The 13,863-nt window shown below is 35.6% G+C and overlaps 2 protein-coding genes across 2 annotated transcripts; both read right to left on the bottom strand.

The window, feature by feature from the left end:
- Window positions 1-561: 561 nt before the first annotated feature.
- LOC114751408 (NDR1/HIN1-like protein 12) lies at window positions 562-1,700 on the bottom strand. Its single transcript, XM_028940081.1, has one exon. The coding sequence runs from the start codon at window positions 1,483-1,485 to the stop codon at window positions 850-852; it is 636 nt and encodes a 211-aa protein (XP_028795914.1). The 5' UTR covers window positions 1,486-1,700; the 3' UTR covers window positions 562-849.
- Window positions 1,701-3,666: 1,966 nt separating this feature from the next.
- Window positions 3,667-12,248, bottom strand: LOC114751409 (probable DNA primase large subunit). Its single transcript, XM_028940083.1, has 19 exons — window positions 12,061-12,248; window positions 11,532-11,593; window positions 11,348-11,451; window positions 10,792-10,873; window positions 10,645-10,704; window positions 10,447-10,504; window positions 10,012-10,031; window positions 9,524-9,607; window positions 9,334-9,398; window positions 8,652-8,700; window positions 8,530-8,577; window positions 8,354-8,443; window positions 8,163-8,222; window positions 7,511-7,570; window positions 7,351-7,425; window positions 5,976-6,061; window positions 5,014-5,107; window positions 4,814-4,921; window positions 3,667-3,891 (listed from the first exon to the last, which is right to left on the bottom strand). Exons 1-19 carry the CDS (start codon window positions 12,197-12,199, stop codon window positions 3,865-3,867), a joined length of 1,371 nt encoding a protein of 456 aa, XP_028795916.1. The 5' UTR covers window positions 12,200-12,248; the 3' UTR covers window positions 3,667-3,864.
- Between the last annotated feature and the right edge of the window lie 1,615 nt (window positions 12,249-13,863).

Genomic DNA, 13,863 nt, shown 5'->3' on the forward strand with positions numbered 1-13,863 from the left:
CAATTAACACAAAATAAACTAACACTATCTTTTTTGGGTACTTTCTCCCATTTTCAACTTAAAAAATATTTGGTGGAGGTGGACTGATCACTTCCAGAGACCCAGCTTATAAGTAAAAAAGTGTTTGGATAGAAATCAAACCATAGTTTTAAAAGTATTTTTAAGATAAATATATAAAGAAGTTTGTTTCGTTTTATAAAAAAATATTTCTGAAAAATATTTTTGGGTGCTTCCAAACACTCCTAAACATTTCTTTACGTCCTACACAAATTAATATGACGGGTGCGTGGGTTTTGTCTTTTTTTTGGCGCGTCTGAGCGAAGGCTAATAAAAAAGAACGGTGCTTTCTGCAAATTTTATCATAACTTTCCCTTTTCTTTTTAGCTTTCCGCCTTCCTTGTTTGAATGTTTTTTCTATTTTAAATGTCCCACTAGCTGCATGCAACATGTCATCACTGATGACCCAAAAATGCAGCACCGGTGAAAATAATAACTATAATTAATTGTAGTCTTGTAGTCATGACATGAAAAAGCAATTATTATTATTATTGGCACTTCAAATTAAGATTATTAATAATCATAATAGTTAAAATAAAATAAAAAAAAACGTTACGCATTTACCTGCCATATCAAGGGTCTTAACTATTAAGTAATTATCCTTCTGTGGAGGACATAGAACTGAAGATCATATCTAACAACGACCTTAAAAAACAAAAGCATGGAATCTAAAGGTATCCATTAACATTATTACCTAATAAACATCTCCACTTTGACGAAAGAAGCAGAAGAAGAAGGTTTTGTGTGACTATGGGAAGAAGAAGAAATATGGTTATATATATGTAAAAGAGATCATTTTGACTTGGAAGTGCAGCGCGAGGGAATGTAAGTGCCATTCATGGGATGAAACCTGAGTTTGCAATTCAAATGGCAAGCGAATTTAACAGAACCCAAAGGGCCAACCCTCCACTGAGTTCTGGCATCTCCTTTGAGATCAAAAGCGATCTGATTCTGCTTCCATGCCTGGTTTATTAGCTCCATCTGATCAGGAGTTAACGGAATCGACGAAGACTGAACCACATAATTCAGATCCCTCGAACTGTTCTTCGGAACCTCAAACGAGTCCGCCACGAGCATCGCGATGCCCTGACCCTGGAACGTCAGGTTGAACCGGATATCGGAGAACGTCGCGTGAGCCTTCGCATTCCCGTTCTGAGCTCTCACCACGATGGTAATCTGTGTCTGCATAAGACCTGCATAGTCGTTTCGGAGGAGGTCTAGATTACCGTTGGTGACGCTGATCACCGGAACCCTAGGGTGGATCACGAGGTAGCCGATGAAGACGACGATGCCGGCAATAACGACGGCGACGGCGATGATGGTGCAGATGATGGCTAAGAGCCAGATTAAGGGGTGAGTGCGGCGGCGAGCGCCGTCATGAGCGAGTTTTTTCTTGAATTGGTGGGGATGAGGAAGTTTGGGAGGCATGGAGGTGGTGATGATGCTGACCACACAGGGACGGCATCAACGACGTCGATTGAGGAAGAATCAGAAGGCTAGCTCATGCTTTTGTTTTGTGCCTTTCTTGTGAATTTTTATGGTGGAGGAGGAACTGGCCTCCGCAAGCTTGCCAAAATTTTGGTTCTTAACTCCAATTGGTGGGAACCTTTCAGTATCTTCTTTTCCCACTCCCAAAGCATAACCTGTCTTTTAAAATACAAATTCCTCAAACATTTTGTTAATTTTTTCCTTAACACGAAGCACATGACGCATTTGATATTTTAATTTTTCATGCTTTTTTGTCTGGAAAAAACTGTTTTGTAGGTACTTATTCCTTCTCTAAATTTCTAATTTGATGTGTTTTTCTCTTTTAATTAAAATTTTTATTTTTTTTTCCTCCTAGCACCATTACTTCATATAACTTTGCTTTGTGTTGGGAAAAAAAACTTTGCTCTGTAGCACTGCTAGTTTTTGTACGGATGCTAATAAAGTAAATTAAAGATTTTATTAAGGAAAAAGCACATAAGTTGGCAAAAAATAAAAAGGAAAAATTACAAATAAAAACCCTAATATGTAAATTGTGATTTGGGACTCTGAATTTGGAAAATAACAAATGAGGACCCGGTCTCACTTTTGTAAATATGAAATGTGGGTGAAATGTCTGAAATACCCTCAGTCAGACAAGTTGACCATAAGAAATGATAAGTTCACTTAAGCGAATGATAACTTTAGTAGACCAAATCACAACTTGAAGGGTATGCCAAATGACGAGTTGATTATGAGAAATAACAAGTTTATTTTAACGAATGACAATTTCAGCAGACCAAATTACAATTTGGTTGAGGGACATTTCAGATATTTCACCTACATTTTATATTTGCAAAAGTGAAATTAGGTCTTATTTGCTATTTTTCAAATTCAGAATTCCAAATCACAATTTTACATATTTAAGGGTCTTTGTTTGTAATTTCTCCAAATAAAAAAAAACACAAACACTAAATTAAAAATTGAAAAAAAGCATAGGTATATCAAAAGTGATTTTCTCTTTTTATAATCTGAGTGGTAGTTAGTACCCGATATTTTTTCTTTTAAGAATCAAATTTTAATTCCGGAATAAAATATGAGTGAAATCTGCTTGAGTGATGAGTGTAACGAGACTACACCAACTAAGTTGTGAGCTTCCTGATTCATCGACGGCGTGTTTTGTTACAAATTTTATATATTTACATATAAATAGTTTTTTTTTTGGCCAGGACATGTAAATAGTTGTTTATCTTCTGCATCCATTTCTTTTTAAAATTAACATTTCTCAATTTTGGCAATATTTATTTTTTAATTTAGATTCCTTATAAATTACACGTGCCAATTTTTTTTGGGGGGGGGGGGGTAAGAGAAATAACGCAGAGCTTGGTGGGAATTATTCTTTTGACTCATGGACCAACAAGGATGCTATCTCTCGATAATATTATTTGTTGGAAATGGGGAATGCTGTCAAAATGTTTCACATAAGAAGATGAAATCATCCAAATGGAAAACAAAAATTGGAAAGTGAAGGCTGATTGCGTTGGGTCCCATTAGAAGCGCAGCAAGCACGGACTGTCCGCTTCAAATATTTCAAACTAGGTTTCACGAAGCCGAACAGATTAGCATCCTTCAGGCTACTTGGCTTTATCTACTTCACCCACTGATCCCGCGACAACGCATATTTCTAGATTTTATTTTTCTATTTGTGATGAAAATCGAACTCATTATTAACGGGAGATATTCTTCCGGTTTCTTTGAGTTGCAACATTGGGATTCAGCCACATCTTGCCATTTTATTTTTGTAGATGAAGCAAGCTTATCAACAGAACTACCGTTTCTTTTTGAAAATAAAATTATATAATCAAGACTTAGAATCAAAATATCATACTGAGTGTAACATAATTTTTAGTTTCAAAGAATTAATATTCGTTATTCACTAAAAGATGTTCTTTGCGAATCGTGCTTCGACCAAAATACCTTGCCAATCTCCCGCTGTAAAGTACACATTTATGCACTTCAAATACTCCCGCTTCCTTAATCCATCCGTTAGAACCTGTGCCCTTCTGCAGCTACAACTTCTCTCCGCCATTGAAGAGGGAAATGGTACCCTTTTTTTTTTTTTTTTAAATAAAGGGCAGCTTCAAATAACTAACTAGTTTAATACATAAAAGCAAACATTCCTCCACAAGATTAGCAAATAAATATACATTTCAATGAAGATGCTTCTGTGTAGTTCAACCAGCTTCTGAGTAATTTCAAGGCTCATCGCTAACTGTCCCTTGGAGGGAGGGATCCAAAATCATCATCAGCGCCTCAAGTCAGGGAAGCCGTAGATCTTGAAAATCAGGATGTAGCAGAAGGATCTTGCGGCTGCACATTTCAAAGAAAGGGAAGGCATTAATGAGATGCCATTCGTCACATGTACTCTCTTAATCTACCCAAGATTTTCAGGGGAATCCATGTTTTAATATAATTCGTACAAGTCATTGCATAGAAGTTGAAAGTTAAGCCTATAAATTATGAATATTGTGATATATTAAAATTTTTAATAGATACATAAATGATATTTTTGAGTTTTCCTCTCAACTTCAAATACGTTTCTACTTTAGAAACCTATCTGGTTTTCTCGGCTATTCTGCCGAGTAATTCACCGTCCTCAGGATTCACAATGAAGGGATTCTTACAATGACACGGTTTCAAACTTGGGCGAACTCATGCTTACACTAGCATGCTTTCAGGTTAACGATTTCTCATGCCCAATACTCAGCAAGCAAATTTTCCCAAATTTCCCATAAAACTGTTTTCAAGTCAGGCAAACGCACATTCATACTGGAGCTCAGTTGCACTTACACCCATAAACCTAATTGCTTAGCAAGAACTATTTCCGAATTCCCAAATTTTATCGTATTTTATTGAGAGATTTATTCCTTGCTTTCAGCCTCCAAGTTTTTCAAGCTTTTTTCACAATGAAAAATGAGCGAAGTGACAATGAAGTTTTTTTTTTTTTTGGCCCCATTATTAAAAGCTTACTAGAGTGGTTCTCCTTTTCCCTTTGGAACCATAACATACCAGTGGCAGGTATATTCATATATTACTCTATCTCTAAAGTTTAAACCCCTATTCCTATAACAGCAATTGATTCCCACAGTATACATAATATATAGTTGAACCTGTGCACCATAACTCGATGGACATAATATTGCCACAATTTGTATTTTGTAATTATAATTTATGATTACAGGAGTTATTCACCAACATTAGTTTCAGTCATAATTTGCAGTATAGGTGTTACCTTAGGCTTCAATATCTTTTGGCTGTCGCTGAAGTATTGATTTGGATGGTTAATCCCCGCATCACATTGCTTACCATGGATAGCTTCAAATGTCAGGGTGCAAGCCAGCTACACGAACGACATCCCATATGGTCGGACATCAAGTTCCAAGGATAGCAAGAGAATTGAAATTATAAGCAGCCGATGCTGTTGAGGTTTACCTGATAATGTCTATTTCGTACTTTGTCCATTACGTCTTCAAGTGTTCGACCATTCACCCCCATTCTGTTAATAGCAGCTCTAAGATTCTCCTCACTAACAAATACAAATGGCATCAATTAAATATCAAGTCATACACAGGTCCCAAAAAGATCACACGTTTTTAAAAGATAAACAAGAAAGGGATTGAACAAAATAAACAATTTACAGTTCGATATTAAACATAACATTAGATGTTGTCTCATTTACTGAATTTATTGAATAAACGAATGTTGGGTCTCTCGCAATAAATTAATCTCACGGAACGGTTGACAGCTAAGCCGGGTTTAAAAGAGAGCACGGGCAAGTCGGGTAGAGCCAAGCTTTATACTAGGCTTCAGCATCACACCGCTAACATCGGATGAAGCAAACAGCAATTCAATTAATTAATTAATCTTCTCATCACTTGGGAATTGGCTTGTAGCTTACTCCACAGAAAAACACTGAAAAATTCGAACTTTCAATTTATCTAGAACCATCGACTTATTAGTATTAGCCGTGAAAATAAATCTTGCAACACATGAAATTAATATTATGATGCCCTGATAATGCACGATTTATATAACTCGAGAAGAACTTTTTTCTTTCATTGCAGTCATGGATTAATTATACAAGAAATGTCAGGTAAGTTTACATGCTAAAATGCATAGGAAAACCAAAGGTGCTCGTCAAGCAAGAGAAATAAATATTATGGTTCAGTGAAAAGCATCATATAACATTAATAGATAAACTACTTTAGCTCAACAAGATAGAATTTCTCAGTTCTCACCCTAAAAGCCAGAAACTTGTTGAATCAGTGATCGAATCCACCTGATGGGCACCAAGGCCCATTTCATGAACTTGGTTGGCAAAGCTACACTATACTATTTTTTTTAATGAAAGCTAAACTATCCATATGAAATCTGGAATCAGTAATAAAAGTGACCTGAAGTGTCGATAGGGGCAACCATGATGATCTCCAACACCAGGAGTTGATGAAATAATTTTTTGACAAGAATAGGGACTATAATCCTGCAACATCCATTAAATACTACTCGTTCAACTTTGATTGACCATGTATAGAAACAAGCATAAGTGTAAGTTTTCAGATTAAATCTTCAAGTGAAGCAAGGACAATCATAACTCAAGTCATTGGCAATACACAGACTGGAAGACAAACTTGTATCCAGACAATTCTAACCCCCTCTTGCGTGAAGGTTAGCATGCTCCAAATTTTATAATGGACCAAGATACTCGCTCTTCAAAAGAATAAATGCAAAGGCGTGCAGGTCAAATTCTTCAAATGCAAATGTTTTAGAAGTCGAATGGTCGATGCTAAGTTACAAGCAATCTGTGCGTGTGCTGGGAGATGGGCTAGTATATCTAGTAAAAAGAATTCATTAATCACTATTTGGTCAAAATTAATGACCAAGATTACTGCAAAAGCCATTGTGGTTGACTATGAATGTGCGATAACATTTTGTTGAATTTTGCAATGATAGGTATGTTAGAGCTAACAAAAAGTGCTGACCAGGCCAGCTCTCATGGGCTCAAGGCCCATAAGCATCTATGCCTGGCTTGTATTATTATTATTATTATTATTTTTTAACAAAAAGCTTCCCATTGTCATGATACATATATATACTCTGAAGAACCAAAAATAAATGTCTAAAGGACCAAGCTAAACTCCAAACTGAATAATAGAAATACAAGTCTTAAACGACAAAATATAAATTATTTTAAAGTCCAAATTTCAAATCCAAAATTAAATATTCTTTAGTCCTTATCTTCATCATCTAAAAATAAAATACCGCACCCTTCCTAAGAAGGCCACTCCGAAAGTTGGAAAAAAAGAGGTTTAAATAGGTGGCACCGAGTCCTTTTTTAAGGACTTAGAAAGGTCAGGCCAAAAAGCCATTTGGCATTAAAAGACGCCAATTTTGAAGGCCAGGCCCCAAAAAAGGGATTAAACAAGTAGCCCAACGGGCCTGGGCTTGTACTGCCAGCTCTAGGTATGTTTCACATGTGATATATATATATATATATATATATATATTTTATGACTTAGAGTATCCTCAAGTCACTTTGGGTTTGAGACTAATCTCTGTCGGGTTGAGAGCGTTAAGGTTGAAGCCCTCCCAACAAGTGCACTTTCTAAGATTTGAATTTATGTTATCCTCTTTACAGAGGTGAGACTGCTTACTATCTCAACCAACAACTTGTTAATTCGAACTTATATCTGGGTGCCCGTGTGAATATTGCCCTTACTAGTTCTGTAGAATATTAAATTCCAAAATGTAACCAACGAGTTCACAACTTACAGTTCTCTTTCCTTCCTTTCCATAATTATGGCGTATGCTGTATGCATACTCTTTCTCAAACCTCTCCAGACCAACCTACAACAGAGTAATTAATTATCGAACGTAAACTGACAGAAATAACGCATCACATATGAAAGTACAAGTGCAAGCATCGTATTACCTTGTGAGAGAATTCATGTCTCCAAAATGCAAGTGCATCATCCAGATTCAAACCAACACCCTTCATGTATCATTTGAGGAAAAGAAAAATGATAAGAAAAATAGAATGCCAAAAAGGAAAAATGGCACATAAATTGGGTGTAGATGAATTGAGAAAATATCTTGCTAATTTTGCCATTGCTAACCTAACATGTTCAACCACAAGACATTCAATTTTTGGGAGGAATATCCAAATTCTATCTTTGAAATTGTCGATATAAGAACCCATATTAAGAAACCATGATCTCACCATCAAACCTTGATCGTCAATTGGGGGGGGGGGGGGATGAAACCCTGACATCACCATTCAATGTGCAAACAGCAATTATTTTGGTTTTTAAACAAAGAACTGCATGTTTCGTAACGTATATATCTTCTTACGGACAGGAAACTAGAAAGCACAGCTTTCGCTATGATTCCTTCCAATCATAAAAATTGCTCCCACCCAGGAGGGGAAACAGAAAACTAGAAAAGATACAAGGATTGGCTGTATAATGGTGTCCAACTAATCAACATAGCAAAGAAACAGCATGTGGAATGTCAAGCCTTATGAACTAAACCATGCCATCACTCATAACTTTCTAGAATACACTCAGACAGGTAGTCAATGCAACCTTCAGAAAGAGACCTAGTTGCATCCTCCCTCCGTGCTTTAAATGGTGATCCTCTCTCAGCTGCATTAAATAAGTATAACATCACGTGAAAATGAGACCGAAAGGAATTCTAAACAGAAGAAGAGAAACAGAAAGAATAAAGAAATTATGAACATGTAGAGTGGTAGCATGATTATGGAACTAAGTCCAACCTTTTCAAATAGATGACGCATGCACAATGGAAATGAGCTCTTGGCAACTTGATCGATGTCTTTTAATGATATCTGAGCATACTCTCTTGGCTGCAGAGACACTCAACCAAAGTGAACACCATAATCTAATATAACCCACTAGTGATTGAAATAGACGAACATATGGCATGAATCACCTGAGAATAGTCAGGACCTAAATAACTTGAGCACAGGGCTTCCACAATCTACACACAGAAAACTTGTCAACTTCAACACTAATAAGGAATTATTAAACGTACAATGTGCTAACCAGACTTACAGGAGTCAATCTATCTTTCTCTTGCTCTCGAATTGTAGATGTCCATTTTCTGCAACAAATAATTTAAACTCGATTTTAAATTAAAAAGTTACGCTTAAAGTTGCTGAGAATATAAATGAGGATATTTACTTTTATGCAACTAGACTCATGCAATGATACAAGATAGTAACATCTTCCCAAAGGGACGGGAATTAGTTTACAGTTCACCAGCCAGGAAAGGCAGAAACTTATCTATTTTTCTACTAATTTGGCATAGTGATAGGCAGGAATCAGAACAGTAAAGTGTCAGGGAAACGAGTTTAGGAGAAGATTTACTGTTTTGAGCGAGCACAAATTCAGATACAGTGCACTGTAATCAATAAACTTCAGTCAATAGATCAGAAACCTGTTTCAATAAACATTTCGTATTGCCAAAGGTAACAAAAGTATCCTTCAAATTTTAGGAAGACAGCGAAATACATGTGGTAGAGAGATTCAACCTTTTAATAGATAATTAAAATGCAGTGAAGCAAACAAAGGAGAATTTTAAAAAACAGGAAAAAAAAGAAAAAGAATATGTTGACAAAAGCTATGCTTTTCTTTCACCAAGCTTATTGCTTACATATATCTTCAGATAAGATAAATTAATAGGTTTTAAAAAGAAAATCATGAGAAAAGGTTAACTACGAATGTTTAATCAAACCTGTTTGTGAGTGTAAGTGCCTTGGACAGCTGACTGCGGAATAGTGTGGCTACCAATGAGACAACCTATGAAACAAGCAGAGAATTGTAGAAAAGATTTCTTTCAACCATTAGCCCTTGCCTTCAAAGAAAGACCGAAGAGACAGCAACTGATGCAGAAAAATAAATAACCAGAATTTATAATATCCAACCTGATTCATTCCAACATAAGCATAACCTTGATTTATAAATACTTTCCGACCAGCCACAAGCTCTGGAACTTCTTCAAATGGTACCTTCATTGGGATGAAAAATAAGTTAAGCTAACAAAGTAAGCAAGAGAGGGGCAGGGCTAGTCAACATATGAAGCGAGATGTCAAGCAAAAAGTATGAGAATCAGACAGTTAACAGGATGCTCTACATTTTGCTAGAGTTTCTGGCTACACATCCACTGGTATGACCAATAAGTTTCATGGTAGATTCACGCTTTTTTGCCTTATTTACCAAGAGCATGGAGCAGGAAATATGAAAATACAAAAATCATTTATTGGATTTGTATTTCTATGAGAATAAAGGTCATTTTATCCCAATATACAAAAAATTAGATACTGTAACTACGTAGCTTCAATTGTAGCCTAAGATCTATTGATTTGTAAGACACAGGTCAAAACATGGAGAAAAAGGGGGAAAAAAAACATACCTTGTAGAATATAGTATCCTCTGCAAAGAGAAGCAAAAGAAAATGCAAACGCATTAGATTTAGATGTCATAACAACAACAACAACAACAACAACAACACAACAACAACACAGCAACAATAATTTGGATTAAGTTATGAACTTCAAAAAAGGAAGAAATGGAAAAAGACTTTAAAAGTCCTAGACTTCTCTTTTGCGTAGGAACTTGCAGGACGTATATCCCACTAGAAGAATTGTCAATAAATATATGCAGTAATCTATTCATGCAGATGCAAGCAAAGTCCAAAAACCAACTGAATATTTAGCAACAAATAGTTAAATCTTACGCTGTCCACCTCTAACATGGTAAAATAAGCAACGAAATCAATACTCAAAAGGTAAATGGTGAATGGGGTGTGAAAAAGAAAGAAAAAGAAAAAACAAAGTTTTGCTCCTACTGTCAGGTAGAGGCTGGCCAATGGACCGTGCAACTTGTTCCAATTTGTCCTTCACACTCTGAAAATAACAACTTCATGTCATCATAGGTTCTGAGAGGCATGTTGCATCTATAGAAAACTGTAAGCATCCACTTCATTTGCCAAACTTGTAAAGGTTAAAGCCAAAAAAAAAAGAAAAAAAGAGAGACAAGTAATTACCTCAAATTCCACATGGCTAACAGCCTTGTAAGGAAGGTCAAATTCTGCCATGATTGCTCTCTGTGAATTCACAAGAAAAGTACATGACAAATTAACATTTAGGGTTGAAATGCAAAATACAATACATGTTATCTAAAGTGATTGTACCTGAGCTTCAGCATTTTCACGACGAAATCGATAGCGAAATAGTGAAGTTTCCATAGATAGGAACCATTTCCTCAAGTCCTCACTAGAGAGATAAAGGTGAATATTTTAGTAGATAAGGAATAGTGTTAAAAAAATTAACTAAATAAATTAGATTTATTTAACAATTAACTAAATTTAAAGGATTTCAATAGTTGGTTGTGCTAGACTAAGGGTGGCATTAGTTATGAGCGTGCTTCTTGCTTAGTTTTTCAATTATGACATCCAATGCTGGCACATGTGCTGAAAATGTGAGATATGACTAATGTAAACACATGCTAAATTGCATCCAGTATCACCATGCAAAGAGAGTGCTAATAGTTTCAAGCCTCCATCCCAAGCAATAAAATTCAATTACTGAGAAGACCCCATTCATGTCAATCAATTCCCTTTTTTTTTTTTTTAAAATGTCAATCAAATCTTATAATGACAACTACAAAGCATGCTTACAATCACATAAATAAGAGGCATATATAAAAAGATGTGCAATAAAAGTAGAAAAGGGGGACTAGGGGCTCACGTTCGGCAATAAACAAGCCGTAGAACAAAATGAGATATCATATCTTTATTTACAACTTCAGATGCCTGTTGATGCCTCATATGTGCTTTCAAGAGATTGACTACCTGCATAGAGGAATTCCATGGTAATGACCGGTATGATTGGAAAACCGAATAGTAAAATGATGATAAATACGAGATTTTACTAATTGTTCCATTTCTTCTGGTTTCTTTCCCCGAGATAAACCATCTGAAATCCCCTTGAGAACTGCAACACACAAGAATAACCATCAACCACACAATTTTTACCAGACTAAACTCTTGTTTCTGGAGAAAAAACACTTCACACTCTTGCTAAGTACTGATGAAAATGTCGACGATTTGATGCTTGTTCAGTACACTGTTTCAAAACAATTTAGTCGCTAGCGAATTTTAATACCGCGTCCTTGAATTAGGCTCAAGAGCTTCTTCCACTTCACCACTGAACTCAATTATCTTATGCCAACAAACCAGTTCGCTTGTTCTTTAATAGTTCATTTCTGATATTTGATCATGAAACCGCAATCGCAGCACCTAAAATCAGTTGAAGACGTTGTAGATCGGCAATGCTATCCAAATGCAAAAGCCTAGACACTAAACTCGCCGGCATTCCAAAGAGAACATATGCGCATCGGTAGATCACTGGGATTCAAAGAAGAGAAAAAAACAAAAAAAAAGTAGACGGAGAGAACTTACCTCGAAGACGATCCATGGCGTATAGCTCGAAATCCTCGAGCCTGACTTCAAGCGGCGGGGCAGAACGATAGAGTGGAAGGGTGTTAACAGCATCGTTAGTGGAGATATTCCGATGGACGTGAGATCGAACAATTTCCATATTTTCTGTCAAACAGTAAAGCAACTCTTGCCGGACGGTGCTTCACTCTTCCCAACCGAAGCGCCAAAGGATAGACTGAGGGACAAAATGGCGGGAGAGCTCGTCTGTACGGTCATTTTAAGGCGGGAGAACTTGCAAATAATAACAACAATAACAAAAGAGTTCTCTTTTTTCTTTTTTTTGCCGAACAAAAAGGCGTTCTAGAGACTTTAGACTTTGGTTTAGCCTGAATACACTCACTATTTTTCATGTGATATAAAAATTCATGGAACGCCAATTATTCTTGAATCAGCTACATTAAATTTGGAAATCATCTTATTATAATATTTTTTGTTACATTTCGTTGGTCAAAGATATGTTTCAAATGTTTTATTTTATTTCATTTTATAATTATTCACAATCATCATATAAATACATGCATATTGTAAGAATTAATAAGTTAGTGGTGACATTAATGATATTGAGGTAACATTAGTTTTTTTCCCCTGATTCAAAAGGCAAGCGTAAGCGTTTACAGCTTAGCAAATAATTATAATTGTTGCAGGATCATTCATCTTGTCGTGCTTAATTTGAGGACACATTAAGTTTTATTCTAGTTGATTGTTTACTCTTCCTATTTAAAATTATCCAACCCTAAACTTTGCCCAATTCATAATTTAATGCTGAATTCAACAAACAAAAGAAACTTAAAGACGTTAATCTGTACTTTTACTGCCAGGTGCGACAGTTGCTCACCTCACATAGTTCTTTCAATTGTTTGTAATTCCAAATATAGAGTTAGACTTTATCGTTGGGTTTTTATAATTTAAAAAAAAATGGAAAACCAATATCTTTTTGTGGCATTAAATTCTGTTTCATTTGAAATAGAAAATATGATTAAAAAAATGATTGCGGAAATGCAATAAAATCTTGCTCTTAATGTAATTACTTATTTTTAGTATAAATTACACACATTTAGATGCAGAAAAATATTAAATATAAAATATTTGAATACTCTCATTATTGACAAACTCAGCATGTCATGCACAACAATGCCAAGTACATGTGAGATTACGAAAATTAAACTTGCCTAGATGTTTTCCCTAACATTAAAGGAGGAACATTTAGATGTTCAAATTCATTGAGCCTAAATTAAAAATTATTTTAAATAATTTAATTTCAATTCTCAAAAACACCTCGATAAAAAAAAATCTATATTATTGACAGTACACATTCATCAACCATCACAAAATGTTAAAATAAAAAAATCCCCACTAGTTCTGAGGAATGAGGACAAAATCGATTACCATATACAAGAATCAAAGTTTCAGTCCCCCCCCCCCCCCAAAAAATCTCATTCGATTTTATTTGACAGACTTCGATTTAACCTACTTAGTTCGATTCTAGAGACTCCTATCTCAAACATCTGAGCCGACCATCAATGAACTAGAACTCAGAGTGAGCGACTCAAAAAGGATATAGATGCTGTTAGAAGTATGATGCTCTTAAAGCAACATCTAATAAAATGCAGGTAACAAAAACCATCAAAGCACAAATAAGTAGCTGGAGACAAATGATCAGATGATATGTAATAAAAGCGGAAGGGCGAAAATAAAACAAAATGGCAGAAAAGGCACAACATGTAGGAACCATTGACACAATTCAGACCCACAACTTGATACAAC

Source organism: Neltuma alba, unplaced genomic scaffold (assembly GCF_004799145.2).
Source record: "Neltuma alba isolate B1F8T4 unplaced genomic scaffold, ASM479914v2 tig00006901_pilon, whole genome shotgun sequence".
NCBI lineage: Eukaryota > Viridiplantae > Streptophyta > Magnoliopsida > Fabales > Fabaceae > Neltuma > Neltuma alba.